The sequence below is a fragment of the Muntiacus reevesi genome, chromosome 2, assembly GCF_963930625.1.
Source record: "Muntiacus reevesi chromosome 2, mMunRee1.1, whole genome shotgun sequence".
Taxonomy (NCBI): Eukaryota; Metazoa; Chordata; class Mammalia; order Artiodactyla; family Cervidae; genus Muntiacus; species Muntiacus reevesi.
In genome coordinates this window covers 78,946,730-78,964,884 of record NC_089250.1, presented here as the reverse complement: position 1 = coordinate 78,964,884, position 18,155 = coordinate 78,946,730, and the positions used below count along the sequence as shown (strand labels likewise).

The window sequence follows — 18,155 nt, the reverse complement described above, 5'->3', positions numbered from 1 at the left end:
GTCAGCCGGGGCTCTAGGTAGCACGGAGGGAATCTCAACTAAATACCAACTGTGCAGAGAAAATTCCCTTTCGTCCTGCTGAGTCAGTCACAGAGAATGTCTCTTCGTTGCTCATTTTCCTTAACCCTCAACCCCTGCTAACTTAACAAAGGAAGAGCGCCTAGGCTCCTGAACCGGGGCAGCCAACAGTAACCACCTGGAAATTATGTTATTTACTTCTAATTTTATTTATTTTTAAAAGTTTCCTTCTGTGTTTGGCAAGCAATTCCGCTTTCCTCATTATGGTAATAATATGCAGTTTCCTTTGAAAATATGTCTTTTACTTTCATAAAGCACATAAGGCGTTTTTAAAGGATTGAGTAATAAATAGTTCAATTTATATTTTGATGTTGGAAAACTTTTGAAGGGGATGTGTGAGTGACACAAATTTGGCAAAGCCAGTGTATAGACAATTCCAGACAGGATATGATATGGAAGGAAATGACAGTTTCCTAATAGCATGTGTAATTTAGTTGGTGAATTTGCCGTTCTTAACTTCTATAGCATAGAAAGAAGGTGGGCAGACATCTTTCGGCATCTATGAAGAGTTATGTATATTAAATATCTAAACATTCAGGAACTTAAATAATATAATGCAATCAAACCCCAATTGTTTGGAATACACACACACACACACACACACACACACAAAAAAAAACATGTAAAAGGTCATTGGTTTAATTCCATTTTAATGAAAAGCAAGAATTTCATTATAGTATGCCTTTATTTCCAGGAGTATTTGGGAATTTAATCCTTTGAGAAAGCAACTCTCTAATTTCACAAGCTCAACCTGTTAAGGAATTCTTTCTAGTCCACAAAACAAAACAGAACAAAACCCTTGCCAGTGGGAGATGAGGCATATTAAAAATCACTGTCAGAAATTGCTGATGGGAATCATTTTCTTTTATTGCCGAATTCTCATGGAGTAAGAAGTAGTAGGCAATCTGCATGACTGGAACCCTGTCTATATTCCTGGCCAGTTACTCTGCAATTTGGCACTGAAAACAGGCATTGAGATTTGAGACTTTTAAATCAATTTGTACATGACATCAGGAAGGAAAAGAACATTTGGCCTCTTTCTGGCAACCCATCTGAATTACAAATGGGATCCCCAAATAACTCATCGTAACACTGAGGGTGATCCAGCTTTCTCATTTCTGGATGGAGCTGAAAGATACAAAAAAAAAGAAAAGGAAAACAGAATGACCTTGTCTTCCAAATAATTGACATGAGACTTCTTCCTTTAAAAGAGAGAAAGATATGAGGGGCCCCAGATAAAGCATGAAAGGCCTCTCAACCACCCACTGCATCCATTCCAAACACATCCTTGAATTCAAGTGAGGTCCCCTGTTTAAACTCGTCCTCCAGAGTCGTCCACTAGGTGATGTTTGGGGATGTTTCATAGCAGTAGAAACTGTAAGTCTGAACTGTTAGGGGAACAAATTGGAAATAAAAGTCCCTTGGAGTCGATTTTCTGCAGGATAGGGATGAGGTAGACAAGGACAAAATTTCCCCTAAGTAACCCTCAGTCAGTTCATAGCATCAGGTCTCATAGTGTCCATTATTCTTATTTCCTGTTCCCATTAAAAAGGTTAGACCTGGGAATTTGAATATTAGTGCTTCTTTTCAGTGTTCAAACCCCTACGCTTCCATGATGGTTGGGGTTTCCCCTAAAATTCCAGATATCCTAATTGTTCATTGACATTACTGAATGGTCATGATTATACTGAATATATATAAATATACTGAATCATCATTACATATAAATATACATATAGAAATACACTGAATTATCATTACATTATCATATTCTGATGAGCCTTTGCTCTACTGATGGACATTTGCTTTCTTGCCAACTTTCTGCATTTCATTTATTCACTTACTCAACAAACATCATTAAGCTCCCACGATATTACAGGCAACAGAGATGCAACAGTGAGCATAAACAGATGTGGTCCCCGTCCTCACAGAGAACAAAACCTAGTAAAGAAAACAGTTTTATTTTGACGTCTATGCCACATTCATTGAGCACGTACCATGTACCTTCTGCTCACAATCTCAGCTGCTTCACCAAACTGCATGAACATCGTTATAACCTATTTTCTGCGCAGGTGTTAATATCCCCATGGAGTACACTCCTGCAAGATGGCTTTAGCAGTTAGTTTCAGGAAACACTTCCAGTTAACATTTCATGGCTTCCAAACAAAAGTCTTTGGATTTTTGTAAGAAAAATTAAAATCTCTCAGGGCTTGGAGATAGACAGCATCTGGCCCATCACTATGGGATTTTTCTTTTTTTTTTTTTTTGAGTATGTGCCTAAGCATTATAATTTAATAAGTAAATATTTTAAACTGACTTCAGATATTTTTAGCAGAATATAGTTTTTAATATTAATTGACTTTAGTAATGAGCCAGTATTGTAAAGCAATCATCCTTTAATTAAAAATAAATAAATTTTTTAAAATAATTGACTTTAATAGAAGAGAAAACTCAGTTGCAAATACATCATCCTCATTTTATAATCAGGGTTTCAATTCATCTGACCACTGATTTTCTACTTTCTAGTCTTCACGTCCCTTAAATTTCTTTCAGATAGCATATTTTACTATCTCATGGCAAAGTACCTCTTGGTTGAATTTTTTTTTAATAATTGCATTGCCCAGTTGATTTCTAAAGAGATCTTTTTCCCCAGAAATTATTCTTTCATAAAAATCATTTTTCAAATAATTATATTTCAAGGAAAAGAAAATAGAGTCATCTAAGTCCTAAAATCGCACTGAACACATGTAGATGTAGCACTTTACAAAAATCCTATGGGTTCCTGCAGACTTCCGAAATAATTGTGAGGAATAGCTAAGACATCTGTCACACCCTAAATAGAAAGCAATTCTTATGTGTATTAATTCAACAGTGTGTCAAGAAATTGGCTATTTGAAGCACTAGGGTATTTTTACAAAGTGAGTGGGTAGAGAACTGTATTCAGGTACCCACAAGCCAGGTGGGCAGATGAAACCAGAAAGGCGGTGGATGGAAGTATAAAGATGTAGATTTTCACTTTGTCAATATTAATCACACCTTACACTTGAAAAGTGCTTTCTCCTGAAAACTATTGTCAGTGTTTCCTTTAATCCTCCTCCTGTCTCTTTCTTTAGACCATTGATTTTGTAAGAAACTCTTTGTTGGAATAACCGTCTCAGGCTTAGATAAGAAAGACTCTTAAACTCTAATATTGGGAAAATTAAATGTCCAAATGAGACAGTCGTGAAATCAGAGGGGTTTTGTTAATTGCATCAATCTAGGAAGTCTGAGAAAACCTGCTGACATGGACTGTCTCCTGGAAAAAAGGAGACTTGTTTGTAAGGATAACTCTAAAACAAAACACAGGAGTCTTTTAGCCAGTTTTTAACCTTGGATTCCTCCTGAGTATTAAAATATGAATACCAAGTTGTTCTTTAAGGAAAAACTTTTTAAAGTAGCATTTGTTTGGGGCAATTCTCCTCTTCACCAGAGACTTGGCATCCCTTCCTACCTTGAAAGGGGACTCTGTAGTCATTTGGCGGGTCTCAGCTATTAATAGTAATAATAGTAGCTGCCATTTGTTTATTGCATGCAAATTATGTGGGCAGCCCTGTGCCAAGCACGTGCATGCATTAACTCATTTGTAACACAAAGACCCTGCCAGCAAACCTCTTACTGCCCCGCTGTGCAAATGGGGGTACTGAAGGCTCTGCCCAAGGTCACGGAGCTGTGACCGGCAGAGGCAGAACGCACACTTGGCTTTCGTGGCTTCCAAAGCTCGCCCTGGCACTCCCTGCTTCTGGCAGCTGTTTTCTTTAACATCAGACAGAACAGCCAAAGGCCCACTTTTGTGATTTTCTTATTAATGTTCTCTGTGGAAACACCATTTTTAAGTGTTGGGCTTACCTGAAATGACACTTACCTGAAAATACGACAAAACAAAAGATAAGAGAATTAATCCATGACTTTCATAAAGCTTGGACACAAGTTTTCTGAATGTGTCACTTGCCACTAAAATGAGATTTACGTTGGCTGTGCCATTTTGCCTGAATTGTCCAATTCCATTCCAAGTGAGCCTCTTGGTAAAACACAAAGGTTGGACTCAAAACCTTTGTTTATCCTGGAGCTTTCTAGCAGGTCCACTTCCTCGAATCCGTTGTAATGAGGCTGATTTAGTCAACAATCAGGCTATTGTACTCACTAAAATAAAATGTCATCCCAATTCTTCTTTTAAATATCAACTTCAGTTGAAGTAGATCTCTATCAAAATACATTTGCATTCCTTTCAAAGAGATGGGAACTGACCACCAAACGTTTCCACTAGGATTTTGAATAAGTGATATATATCAGAGATGCTTCAAACATTCTTCAGAGAATGAAGCTATAGTCATGCATGGCACAATGAAAGACATTTAAAAAGTGATTTTATTAACATGCAAGTCTTGGTTGCGAATCCAAGCCCTGAGATGCTTCTCTTTGATTCCCATGAATAAAAATAAACTTTGTAAAGAAAGTTGCTCAATAATATCACACTGGGAAATCTCCGAAATTACTTAATAGTCTTCAGACTGTTCTTTAAAGTACTAAATAGTCTCTGAAAGGATTTTTTCATCTCTTTAAACAGCAACTCTGTTATTTTTGACAGCTGGGGGGAAAATAAGCTGCTGTGGTTATGGTCCTTTGAGTACAAAGCCCAACAGGAACTATTTTAATTTATCGCTGAAAGAGGGCTCTGCAGAGAGGAAAGAGAGGGGGTGGAAAGAATGCAAGAGAGAGAGAGGGAGAGAGAGAGAGGAGGAAGGAAGGAAGAGAGAGAAGAGGAAGAAAGGAGAGAGAGAGCAGGGAAGCAATTGTCAGTACCTGCTGACGTTGAAGAGACCGCAGCAGACCTAACAAGACTCTTCGTCTAAACCCACCTTACGGTTACCTTTTCATAAATGCAGCTTGGTAGCTCAGTCGATAAAGGAGGCCCGGGTTTGATCCCTGGGTTGGGAAGACCCTCTGGAGAAGGAAATGGCAACCCACTCCAGTGTTCTTGCCTGGGAAATCCCATGGACAGAAGAGCCTGGAGGGCTACAGACCATAGAGTTGCAAGGGTCTGACACGACTGAGCAACTAAACTACTAAACTATGCCTCAAAATGAAGAGCCAAAACAATCATAAAAAAGCTCCAGGCAGTCTCCTTTACTTTTTTAGACTTTGAACTTCTTCGCAGTGATCTCCCTGGCATCATGAGGGTCTGTTTTCAGGATGGTAGCCTAGATCCACTACTGCCAAGGGAACCCGCAGACTCAATCCAAGGCCCCCTCCCCCAGCTCCCACCAAAGGCTAGCAGCAAAGGGGAGAGGAAGGCAGATCTGAGTTTTAAAGTGCCAGGCACCTAGCACTGGCAAATTGAAACAATTAAATTTAGGGCCATTAAACATCTCTGTCCTGGGGGGAGGTAACATGACTCCTAATGTCCATTCAGGTTTTCCTTAAAAAAACCACTTTGGTTGGCTTTTGCCCTTCAGCATTCCCTAACGCCAGCTCGAGAAGGCAGGGCCCTGTGTTCTGAAGGACACTCCAGAGCGCGTTTGAGTAGGAGGGTCAGTGACAGCACAGCCCGAGCTCCAGAGGCCCCGGGAACCCCCAGAGTGGTCAAGCTTTCAGGTGAGACCTGAAGGAGCGGGTTGGAGGGAGAAAAATAATAACCAGGAACGCTTTTCCCTGCTAACTGTTCTCAAGAAGATGGGCCTTGTAGAACCATGCAGGAAACCTAGAGGGAGAAGCAAGCCAGCTTCCACCTGAACGGGTCTAACCTGTGCGCAGAGAACAGACCCCCATTTGCCTTTGGGCTGGACAGCTCTCAGGAGACGCTGAAGCGGCTGGCGCCGTATCACACTGGTAGAACCTCGGTTTAGATTGTCGGTTTAAGGAGCCAAAGCTGTAACTTCAACCCCATTCTGCACATCCCTGATGCCACTGGCCACGGCGGGGGTGCTAAACGTTGGAAAAGAGAATGTTCAACGTAACCCATCTCTCTCCAAGGGGCAGAAAGTAACTGCGCCAAAACACCCACCACCTAAATGCCAGCAACGGATAGCTGCCAACGGTTCAACGCCCCGTGTGTTCATTCACACATTCCATATGTCCGAAGTTCTGCTTCCAGCATCAGTAGTTTCATCATCACTTATTTATCCCAGAATAACATAATCTCAGGATTTAAGCCTTTTATTGTCATTTTTGGAGACCAGCACTTGAATTTAATCAGGCTCTGGTTACCAACTGCATGGAAAGTGTACGTCTCGTGAGTAATGCGTTTCTCGGTCTTCCGTTTATCTTGACCTTGCATCTCGGTGATGAAAGGCTAAGGTCATCCGTTCCAGAACCTCCCTTGCATTTTCCCTGTTGCTGTGCCTGTAGTCGCTGAAAGGCCATTGTCTGTTTGTTATTTTAGTCAGTGAAAGGGGATGGAGGGATCACCCACTCTGAAGAAATAAATGGGAAAGACTCCGGCTACCAAGTAAGTGATCTGTAAGCTCGGTTCGGTGGTGGGTTTAGCTGCTATGTTCTTGGTTCTTTCGAGCCTCATGTCCAATGAGTTCTCAGCCACAGCCAACACGTCTGACGTCTCCAGGTCGGGCACCTACTATGTACCAGGCACCATCTTAGACTTTGAAGACGTAATAAATGTTCATTACTGTGATCAGCATGAGCTACCATACGGTACCAGAGAGAGGAGAGAAAGTGAGTGTGTTGATTTCTCTTCTTACAAAGGCACTAATCCTGTTAGTTGAGGGCCCCATCTTTATGCCATTAATTAGCCTTAATTCTTTACTCCAAATACTTTCACGGACAAGCTGGCTTTCCTCAGCTACTTCTTACCGTGAAGCCTCACACCCGCTCTTCCGTCTGTACACGTGGATAATTCCTCCTCGTTCTTCACATCTTGGCTTAAACGTCACCTCCTCAAAAGCCTGTTCCCTCTCCACCCGTCATCACTGCACCTCGCGCCTCTACTTCATGGCACTTACCACACACTGCGGTCAGTCATTTGTCCGTCAGGCATCTGTCTCCCCCTTCTCCCTCCCACCCTGTCTGGAGCGCTTGGGGGGCAAGGCAGGGACCAGGAACCTGTCCTGTTTTTTTCACACAGCACGGTGCCTGGTACATAGTAGCGGCTGTTTCTGGAACAGACCAGTGAAAGACATGGGGTCATGGGGGTGTGTCTGTCATTTTCTCTATCCTAAAGAAATAGCTCTGTTTGTATAACTATACATATCCTTTTTTTCCCCAATGGGAATCAATTCATGCTCAGCATCCTATTTTATAATCTGCACTCTTTCTTAACTTAGAAATATACCTCCAAAGAAATGTCATCAAATATTCTTCTAATTTTGGCAATACGGAGACATGGTTAAGAGTGTGGGCTGCAGGCTTCAAACTGTCTGGGTGTGAATCCTGGCTCAGCTATTTTTTGGTTGTGTGACTAAAGGCAAATTACCAATCCCTCCAGGCCTCAGTTTCCTCATCTCTATAATGGGGCTAGGAAACATACTGCTTTATAGGACTGTCATATTTAGATGAATCTATACGTGTGAACGGAGAAGGCAATGGCACCCCACTCCAGTCCTCTTGCCTGGAAAACCCCATGGACGGAGGAGCCTGGTGGGCTGCAGTCCTTGGGGTCGAGAAGAGTCAGACATGACTGAGCGACTTCACTTTCACTTTTCACTTTTATGCATTGGAGAAGGAAATGGCAACCCACTCCAGTGTTCCTGCCTGGAGAATCCCAGGGACGGGGTCGCACGGAGTCGGACACGACTGAAGGGACTTAGCAGCATACATGTGAAGCACTTGGAACATTCCTGGTAGAGAGGAGTCCGTGAATTTTAGTTGCTAACAGCATGAGCTGCCATAACAGAATGCCATGGAGAGGAGAGAGAACGAGCGTTTTGGTGTCTCTTCTCACAAAGACACTAACCCTGTTGAATCAGGGCCCCATTCTTATTACCTCCATTAGCCTAATTATTGGGCTGGCCAAAAGTTCATTCAGACAAACATTCAAACAAATGTTTGGCCAACCTGATTCTTCCTTACTCCACACGCTTTCACTCTGGGGATTAGGACTTCAACATGTAAAGCCATAGCTTTTGCTGCCGTTTCATTACTGTCATGGCTTCTGACGGTAATTTACTGCCCTGTAATGCTGTTCATATCACACACACACATTCTAGAAATTACTAAATAATTTATTATTTCTACTTCTATAATAGTTGGTTTCTCTTACACATTTCAACATGGAATATATTGTCTTTTACAGCACTCAGATTATTTTCATCTTTTTTTTTTAACTGACTACTATGCCCACCCCTCCTCCAAACCTATATTCTAGACCCCTTTGGAACTAAAAATCCCAAAGGTTACTGTCTTGGAAACATGATAAACTCCTGTTATTCACTATGGAATATTTAAATATGTTTGTACATTTTGTCTGGAATCTGACAGTGAAACAGTCATGCCCATCATTTTGATTCTAAAATCTGACTGTAGTCATTGGAAATCTGAATGAGCTGGAAATGTCTTTCTATTTACACTCATCTAGGAATGTTTTGAGAATTCTGTTTCCCAGGGTCTTGGATATAGACATGAGAAGATTTGTGTGTAGTATTGGGAGATGACAAATGCTTAGTTTAATTTTAGAAGGAGGGGTAGAATTCTCTGCTCTTTTTAGATTTTCCCTCTCTGTGTTACAAAAGCCGTAACGATGCTTCCACAGACAGAAAGTACAAGGAATTCCCAGCCTGGATGGCTTCCAGTGTCTGAATCAAATGGGACCTTCTGATGATCTTCTCCAGCTTCCTGCCAACGTCTCTGGGTTCTAGGAGGGGACACACTCAAATGATTCAGATGTAAATAATTTTTGTTATAAATTTTCAGAGTGTTTAGGGTCAAACACCAAGCAAAGGTTCTAAATCTTCTGCATTTCATGACAAAGCAGTCATACACTGTTTGAATTCTTAGCTCATCTTGAAAGAAAGGACTCAGCCATGTATTGCTTCCAGAATTTAGCTTCTAAGCTATTTTTTTTTTTTTAATTAAGCTAATAGGGATGGCATAACCATGTGGTAAATAGACAGGGCCCACTGAAAGCTCCCTTTTTGAAAAAAAATCAGTGTCAAAGGAGAGCTGTTTGTGGGGACTCCCCACTTCACACCTGAGTGGCGTGCTAAGGGAAATGTTTTGGGAACACTGGGAAGGCCGGTTGCTGGTCATTCATTCCAGACTTACCATGTGTCAGGTGAGGTGCTGGAGATAAAGCGATGGAAGGAACAGAGAGCAGTCTTATCCTTCTAGAGCTTCCCTTCCATCAGAGGGAGTCAGAACACTTCCACATGAGCAAAGAAACCCCACATATAAAGAAAACTCAGCAGTGTTCCCCAAGAAGGGGTCAGGCTTCCTCAAACTCTGCTGGGACTGCGTCTCCAAGGAGCACAGCTGGGCTGAGACCTGATGGCAACGATGCGGCCCCTGAAGCCCTGAGACAGCCCGAGCAGCGGCGCAGCCAGGAGGAGGCTCTGCTTTCAGAGTCGGCTTGTGCAAGGGAGAAAAGCCCCCAGTGGCCGCAGCAGGATGGACAGGGCTAGAACCAGGCCGGTGAGACACAGGGGCACCCGATCCAGCAAACATTTCCTGAGCACCTCCCCTGTACCTGGCACTGGGACCCACCGTCCCTGAAAGTCACCGCTGAGTGTTAAGCCAGGAGGACCAGTTCATCCCAGTTTGCAGGACTTTCCTGGTTTGGGGGCTTCCCAGGTGGTGCTAGCGGTAAAGAATCCACCTGCAATGCAGGAGACGCAAGAGACGTGGGTTCGATCCCTGGGTTGGGAAGACCCCCTGGAGGAGGAAACGGCAACCCACTCCAGTATTCTTGCCTGGAGAGTCCCATGGACGGAGGAGCCTGGCGGGCTGCAGTCCACGGGGTTGCAGAGAGTCAGACACAACTGAGCCCACTGTAACTTCTGGTTTAAAGCTGTTAAGGCCCACGTCCTGGGACGCCCGCACTCCCAGACAGAGCAGGGCAGTGGCTCCCTTTATGTCGGCACCCAGACGGCCTGTCCTCCGGGGGCTTTCCGTCACCAGCTGCTGTGGTCCTGGCAGTGCCGGGAGGTACGATTGTGTTGTTGTTACCGTTACCCCATCCAGAAGAGGAAGCTGAGTGGTCACACCATTTATTCCCGGTCGCACAGCAAGGACGCGTGAAACCAGAGCCACGCCGTGTTCTCCTGACCCCAGACACTGCGCGCTCAGCTCCTCGCCGTGTCTTGAAATCCTCTGCGGGGCAAAGCCAGCTGATGGGGTGTGGGAACAGGGGTGGCAGGGCCGGTCTCTGCCCTTCGGCAGAGCAGCGTGCTGGGTGTCTGTCTCCTTCTGAGGCGAGTGTCTGCTCTGGGTGCCTGTTATACTTGACCTCTTAGCATCCGCCACGACTGAGGCAGCTGGGACCCGACAGAAGCACCCAGGAGGTGTGCGTGTATAGCAGCTTCTCGGGGAGCCCTGGATGCTGAGGCTTTGCTCCGAGGAATCGCTTCCTCCAGGGTGCTGCAGTCTGGGGGAGCCTTCAGGACCTCACAGTTTTTCTCTGTCTTCTTGCTCATGTCTAAGGGGTGTGTTTGATCCACTGATGTGAAATGATTACTTTCTGGCTTCTGAATCAAAACTGCCACTTTGCCGTAGAACTCCGTGACGTAAGTTTTATGAATCACAAGCTGTGCCTGGGTATCCAGTGGGCCAAATGAAGCCGCAGGAATAATTGCGTTGTGGTTGTTTGCTGTCAACAGGGCTTTAAAGCTTCTGCTGTCTGTTTTTAAATGAACATATTTTGCATTTACCATAATTCAATGTCAAGTTTCCACTGAAAAACAATAGATCTGACAGTGCCAGGCTGTAATCTAATCATATTTTTGGTGGATCTGAGCAGCTGTTGCCCTTTTAAACAAGGCATGTGACATTCAGCTCACCATAGTCCCCCCTACTCCAATCTGTCTCCCCAACATTTAGGCCAGCATTGCTTGAACTGTTCTTCTTGCACTAGAGAAATATTTCTTTGGCCTTAGGTTGCTTTTCAGTTCAGTTCAGTTCAGTCACTCAGTCGTGTCTGACTCTTTGCAGCCCCATGAATTGCAGCACTCCAGGCCTCCCTGTCCATCACCAGCTCCCAGAGTTTACTCAAACTCATGTCCATCGAGTCGGTGATGCCATCCAACCATTTCATCCTCTGTCATCCCCTTCTCCTCCTGCCCCCAATCCCTCCCAGCATCAGGGTCTTTTCCAATGAGTCAACTCCTTGCATGAGGTGGCCAAAGTACTGGAGTTTCAGCTTCAGCATCAGCCCTTCCAGTGAACACCCAGGACTGATCTCCTTCAGGATGGACTGGTTGGATCTCCTTGCAGCCCAAGGGACTCTCAAGAGTCTTCTCCAACACCACAGTTCAAAAGCATCAATTCTTCAGCGCTCAGCTTTCTTTATAATCCAACTCTCACATTCATACATGACCACTGGAAAAACCATAGCCTTGACTAGATGGACCTTTGTTGGCAAAGTAATGTCTCTGTTTTTTAATATGCTATCTAGGTTGATCATAGTTTTCTTTCCAAGGAGTAAGCATCTTTTAATTTCACGGCTGCAGTCACCATCTGCAGTGATTTTGGAGCCCCCAAAAAATAAAGTCAGCCTTTTACAAGTGGGGAAATAAGGTCACCACTTGATTATCCTAACCCTTAGCCTCTTTCACGTTTTTATTTTATCTGTATGGCCCCCAGCGTCATTTCAGTTCAAGTAAACTATGGGGAAAAGGCTTTTACTTGCTAACAGATTTTTGGTCATCTGTAATTTACCTAGAATTTTGGATTTTACAGCCTCATTCCTTCAAACCATAGGAACCAAGTAGGATTGCAAACATGGCACTTTACCATGAAAAGATGTCCATTCAAAACTACAAATAAAACAATTACCTTCTTTGACTGCTGTTTTATGAAATGGCAGTGTCACATCAGAGATTAAGGGAGACAGTCGCGCAGAGAAGAGCAGGCGTCCCCAGGAAAAGTCACATGTGGTGCAAGTGGGAGAAAGCCCCTCACAGCCGGCTCATGAGAAAAGGGGCTTCAGGAACAGCTGGACCCAGGGGCAGTGTGATGGCAGGGACACGTGGGGTCTTTCTCCCTCTCTGGCTCTTCATCTCTCATCTCTGCTTTGCCTCTGTGTCCACGGGTTTCTTTTTCAAGCAGATTTTTTCCTATAAATGGTGCTCCAGGCTTTTATCTTCATAGCGTCCAGCTCAAAGGAAAGGGAACAGACCTCTCTCTTGGTTGTTTTAGCATATCTTTGAGATCAGTTCAGGTTTAGCTGTGTTTGGCCAGTTTGAACCAATCCCAGCAGCCCAGTCATACACAATGCTCTGGTTGGCCAGGTCTGGGTCATATGTCCTTGTCCAAGGATGAAAACAATGTGTGAAAACCACAGGGAATAAACCAGAGAGAAGGGTGGTTCTCCAAGGAACAGCGTCTAGTTCTAGAAGGAGTAAAAAAAGCTTGCTGGGGAAGCATTCATCAATGAATGAATGATCAGATTGGTAAATAAATGTCCCTGCTCTGACTTCATACCATGAAAAGTATCACACATCTTTTCTTATTTTCTTCCGTCTCACCCAGGACTCACAAGCACATAGACACCATCCAGCCTTTGAACATCTCTGTCTTAACGTATTCATTCACCTGCTCCTGAGCGTTCTCTTGCCACCACTAAAAATACACTTTGTTTGAACTTGCTCTAGACCGCGGACCCCACGGAGAAGGTGGTCGCTCCACCACAGCCGGAAGCAGCAGCTGCCGGCCAGAAGGGCAAAGAGGGCCCGTCCAAGGACAAGAAGGCAGCCGCGGAGACAAACAAGCAGAAGGGCATCAAGCAGGAAGCCAAAGAGCCGGCCCCGGGCGTGGAGCCAGCCGCCGTGGAGGCGAACTCGCTGCCGAACGGGGACAAGTCCCAGAAGAGACCCGAGAAGCGGCGGCAGTCCCTCGGGGGATTCTTCAAGGGCCTGGTGCGTAGACGGGGCGCCTCCCCTCTTGGGGCTTTTGGGCCCCGGCTGTGGGTCCCGCGGACCTGTGCCAGACAAGCCCGGAGCGCCTGCCGGGTGCCAGGGGCAGAAAGCCCGGCGCCTGCAGGCGGGTGGGATGCTGATGAGGCGGAGGGGAGGAGCTCCATTTCGGGCAGGGGGCAGCTCGAGCCGACTGTGCAGGGTCCTGGCCCACTCCCGCGTGAAGAGGAAGTTCTTTTTTTTTTTTTAATTTTATTTAGGTTTTTTTTTTTTTTCAATGGGTTTTGTCACACATTGATATGAATCAGCCATAGAGTTACACGTATTCCCCATCCCGATCCCCCCTCCCACCTCCCTCTCCACCCGATTCCTCTGGGTCTTCCCAGTGCACCAGGCCCGAGCACTTGACTCATGTATCCCATCTGGGCTGGTGATCTGTTTCACCATATATAATATACACGCTGTTCTTTCGAAACATCCCACCCTCACCTTCTCCCACAGAGTTCAAACGTCTGTTCTGTACTTCTGTGTCTCTTTTTCTGTTTTGCATATAGGGTTATCATTACCATCTTTCTAAATTCCATATATATGTGTTAGTATACTGTAATGTTCAAGAGGAAGTTCTTAAAACTGCCCAGCGAGGAAATCCTGGCCCCTTGCTTATCGCCTTCAGGGGCTGTTTTGCCGCTACAGAGCAGAAACGGCCATAGAGGGGCCACAGCAGAAAGTCAGGCAGCACCCTTCTCAGACGGCCTTGGCGCGCTGATGGCGCTGTGGCACCGTGATGCCTGCAGAGACGGTGAGCGGCGGGTGGACACCAAGTCCAGTTCCCGTCACCGAGTGCTTTCTCTGAAGCCATGCTTCCTTGCGTTCATCACCTCTTTAATGACGGCAACATCCATTTGGGGTAGAAATGCTTCTTCCTCAATTCCTCCATCTTCCTGTTGTCCCGAAAGTCCAACAGTGGTGGAGAAGAAGGGAGGGCTTTCCTGCCACTTTGCAAGGATCCAGTCACGGCCCGAGGGCTTCCAGGCCAGACACATTTCCCAGGGGGTTGCCTGACCCCTCTCCTGAGAGGGCAATGCTAGTAGCAGGCTTGTCACCAACCAGGGAACCATTGCCGCCTCGTCGCCTCCGGAAAATGAGCTTCTAGCTGCCCCCCGCTCGGCCCAGCCCAGCCTCGTCCGGCCAGCCACTCACTCCCCATGTGACCTTTGCCCTCCTGGTGGCATCCTTCCTTCTGGCCCCTTTCTCCTCCTCCTATATCTGCTGCTTGGATTTAGATAGAAAGCAGCCCACTTGGTGTTAACATGAAAACTTTGCAGAGATACGTTTTGTAAGGAAGGTAAACAGCCAATATGGTTAGAAAGTGAGTAGAGGGTTGATGGAAACGCGCTCTAACTGTGGCCGGTTTTCTGCACCGCGCCCGCGGTACTGTTCTCAGTGCATCATAAGGCAGGCCTCCCTTTGTCTTGAAACAACCCTCTGAGATAAATGCCGTCACCTTTATTCTAAAGATGAGGAAACTGAAGCACAGCGGGTTCAGTCATCTGTCCGAGATTTCATAAAGCTAGGAAGGAATATACAGACGCATGGATCTCGGGCGGCTCACCTGGGCCCGTTCTCTTGGCCGCCACCCACGAATCCGGCGTATTTATTTAGGACGGCACCTGGCATAAAGGCTACATGACTGGCGAGCGTTGTTGCTGATATTACAGATCTTCACCTTCTTTTGTATTTCCTCCAGGGACCGAAGCGGATGTTGGACGCTCAAGTGCAAACAGACCCTGTGTCCATCGGACCAGTGGGCAAATCCAAGTAAACAAACCTTCACGGCTCCCATCAGGTTCCGCGACTGAGATGTCTCCTCCCGACTCATCTCCCCCAAACCCTCTCCATGTGTATATTTTTTCTTCTGATGGCCATCCAAGGAAAGTCTGCCTCCGAGCTAAGCCTGAGCTGCTGTATCTTGAGGTGTATCATTTGCGTCTCTGGTCCAGTCTTTCCCGGTAAATAGCTGTACCGATGGCTGAGCAGGTGAACGGCCAGGCCCGGAGATGCGCGCCCCGCCGGCTGGGGTAGGGGCAGAGCACTGCACCCTGGCTACGTTAGGAAAAGGGCCAGGGGCAAGTAAGTTGCAGAAGGGAAAAGACTGCGGGAAGGAATTAGGCTTTGTAGTCTAGGCGTGCTCATCCTCTCAGCTTGAAGAGGAGAGGCGAAAATCCATTTGTTTAAGTTCGCGTTTCAAGGAGGGAGAACGTGGGCTGTGGGTGTTGGGAGGTTGCCAATTTTCTGGAATGGAATGTGTGGGGAATGACAAAGGAATGGATAAGAGTTGTTTTTCAAATAGGGTCCTTGAACGTTATTGACGAGAGCGAAAAGACTGACTGGAGAGGCCTTGACATGATTTGGGAAAATAATTGCTTTTTGAGGCTCAGTGACAAGGGCGAGGATTACAACTTCAAAAAAAAAAAAAAAAACACCCCAAACCAAACCAAATAAAAGACGTTGCTAGTTTATTTTTGAAACACTAGGGGGCGCCAAGTTCTCCGTTTTCGTCCCGCATCCCGTATCCCTAACAAAGATTTGGTCTCTGCAATCTTACATTATTAATGTTTCTCAGATGGCTGAGGGGCTTGCTTCATCTGTTCTGTCTGACACTTATCTCAAGTCTGTCTGTAATTTCCTAATGTTCTCAGGATGTGCTCTGATAAAACCCTCCCATAACACGTTAATAATAAAAATTTACATATTATTCAAATACCTGAGTTTTTTTTTAATACTTGTACAGAGGAGTACATAGGACCATGGTGTATTAAAATGTAGTTCAAAACCCAGCCATATGATCGACTGATATCGTGTATACTGTATCTTTTTCTGATTTAATAAAAACAATACATTGACATCTAAACGATCTTTTAATGTTCAGCTTTTAAAGCAGGTCTCGTGCTGTGTCTGAGCTGCCTTTATCTTCCATGTCAGAAAATCGATGCTCCCCCTGCATCTTATTTCCTCTCCCAGATCTCCCTCGATTTCCTCATACGCAGGCGGCGTGTGCACGTACAGATGTGTGCACGCACACACACACATGTATGATATACACACACTGCCTCTGGCCACACTGACAGAGATTCAGCGCACGTTCGAGCCTGAAGGCAGGCGCCCAGAGGAAAGCCAGGAAGAGCAGGACCGGGTGGGGTCTGGTCTCTGCCGGAGCGGAGTTCCGTTCTGTCTCCCAGGGGGCCCTGGAGCAGGAATGGCACCCCAAAGCTGGGTCTGCCTACAGGCAAGGAGGCCTCTGTCCCCTTGTTGGTGAGTCATGGACCACCGTGGGAGTTGTCAGGCTAGGCACACTTCTACAGCTGAGCTGAGAAGCTGCGATCCCTTGGGCTGGAGGTTAAGAGTCAGGGTGTCCTCAAGTGACACATACATCCAGGTGTGTATTTATGCCCACAGATGCACACGCTTGTACTCAGGAACATGCTTTCCATGCAGGAGTAGAGAGACGCATGCACACGTTCACAGTCTTACACAGGCAAACGGACATGTATAACTGACCCAGAACCACGGGCACCGCGGCGCCTACAAGCCCACTGCGTGTACGCCCCACCACGTGGTCAGAAATAGCGCTGAACACCCGCTCCTGAGAAGTCAATACCTTAGGCAAATAAAACTTTGGCTTGGGCAAAAGGGCCTTTGGAAAATGTGTTCAGGACAAAAATATTTCCCAAAAAGAATTGTTTGGGAGGCCCCTGGCTCCTAGGACCCGCTGGCTCCCAGCTTTTTGGACCGTCTGCCCCTGAGAGCTCAGCTTCCAAAAAAGACCAGAGGCTTTTTCCTTGGGGTGGGTTTGACTTCTTCAGCCCTCCTGCCCGAACCTGGAGATTCCTCACTGTTTGTGACTCACCCCGCTGAGAATGACCTCATGCTGCTTCATGTCTCTATGCTTAACTTGGCCCAGATCAGGGGAAAAACCCTCTGGGGAAGACCTCTGTGGGGGATGACGTTCCCTCCATCATCCCCATCCCAGCACACGGGATGACTCAAGGCAAACAGGCAGCCGGTCACGGCTTTGTCTCTGAACACCTCGGGGGTTGCCTGGTGTGACCTTTGAGCTCCGGCCATGCCAGTCTATTGAGAAAGGTGACAAGTTTCACCTCACTGGACACAGGGGCTTTTCGCCCTGATGAGAAATGTCTCCAGGGCGAGGCTGACTCACTAATGCCGAAGGAGCCCCCCCACCCTGGAAAAAATTTTTCAAACTTTTAAAAAGAAGTTCTCTGCTGAGAATCTTGCTGCAGAGCATGCCAACGGTTTCCATAACTGGTTTCCCATCCTCCTGGCCAAAAAAGGAGAGCCATCTTTGAATGAAATTGCTTGTTCTGTTTTTAAGAAAGCTTAAGCCAGCGAGGACTCTAAAAATTATTGGGGAGATTCTAAAGCCAGTTGTAGCCTGCAAAGCAAGTTAAAATTCTGTTTTTTGAGTTTGGTGGGGTTTGTTTGGTTTTGATTGGAGAGCCCATTCCTGACGCATTTGCAATAAATACTAATTTCCATGCTTCCTGTTGGATTAGGGGTGAAAAGAGTAGCTACTCCCCAAGGGAGGGCAGGAAAGCTCCGGGGACACAGATTCACAGAGGGCCTGAAGTTCTTTAAACTACAGGGCCCAGGAATGCCCTTTGGATAGCAAAACCACACACAGTGAAACGTTAAGAACACCCCAAAACAGAAAGAGAAATTAACACCTGGGGGAGGGGCAAAGGTGTCTCTTTGAAGTTGACATACTCATTAACTTATTATTTATTTTTAGGTGCACATGGAAGTGTCTTCTCCTGTGTCAAGACGTGGCCTTTCCAAGAATTGGGCTGCTGAGCTGAATTGGCCACCATCAGGGAAAACAAAAAACAACAACAGAAAAACGCTGCTTGCCAGCTCCAGCCAAGGGCAACGTCTGGACTGATATCCGTAAAGAATTCATTCAAATTGCAGTTGTTCTCAGCAGCCCCTGAGGTCTCTCATGAA

General features: G+C 45.9%; 1 protein-coding gene across 6 annotated transcripts in view; it reads left to right on the top strand.

The window, feature by feature from the left end:
- BCAS1 (brain enriched myelin associated protein 1) overlaps window positions 1-16,529 on the top strand; it is a 123,441-nt gene extending 106,912 nt beyond the window's left edge. For 3 of the 6 annotated variants that reach the window (XM_065922215.1, XM_065922214.1, XM_065922212.1), the window contains 2 exons: window positions 12,873-13,136; window positions 14,881-16,527. In XM_065922215.1, coding sequence (XP_065778287.1) covers window positions 12,873-13,136; window positions 14,881-14,955 — 339 coding nt within the window. In that variant the 3' untranslated portion in view covers window positions 14,956-16,527. Of the gene's footprint in view, window positions 1-6,496; window positions 6,563-12,872; window positions 13,137-14,880 lie in introns of all 6 variants that reach the window. The other 3 variants (XM_065922216.1, XM_065922211.1, XM_065922213.1) reach the window with 3 other exon arrangements.
- Window positions 16,530-18,155: the final 1,626 nt, after the last annotated feature.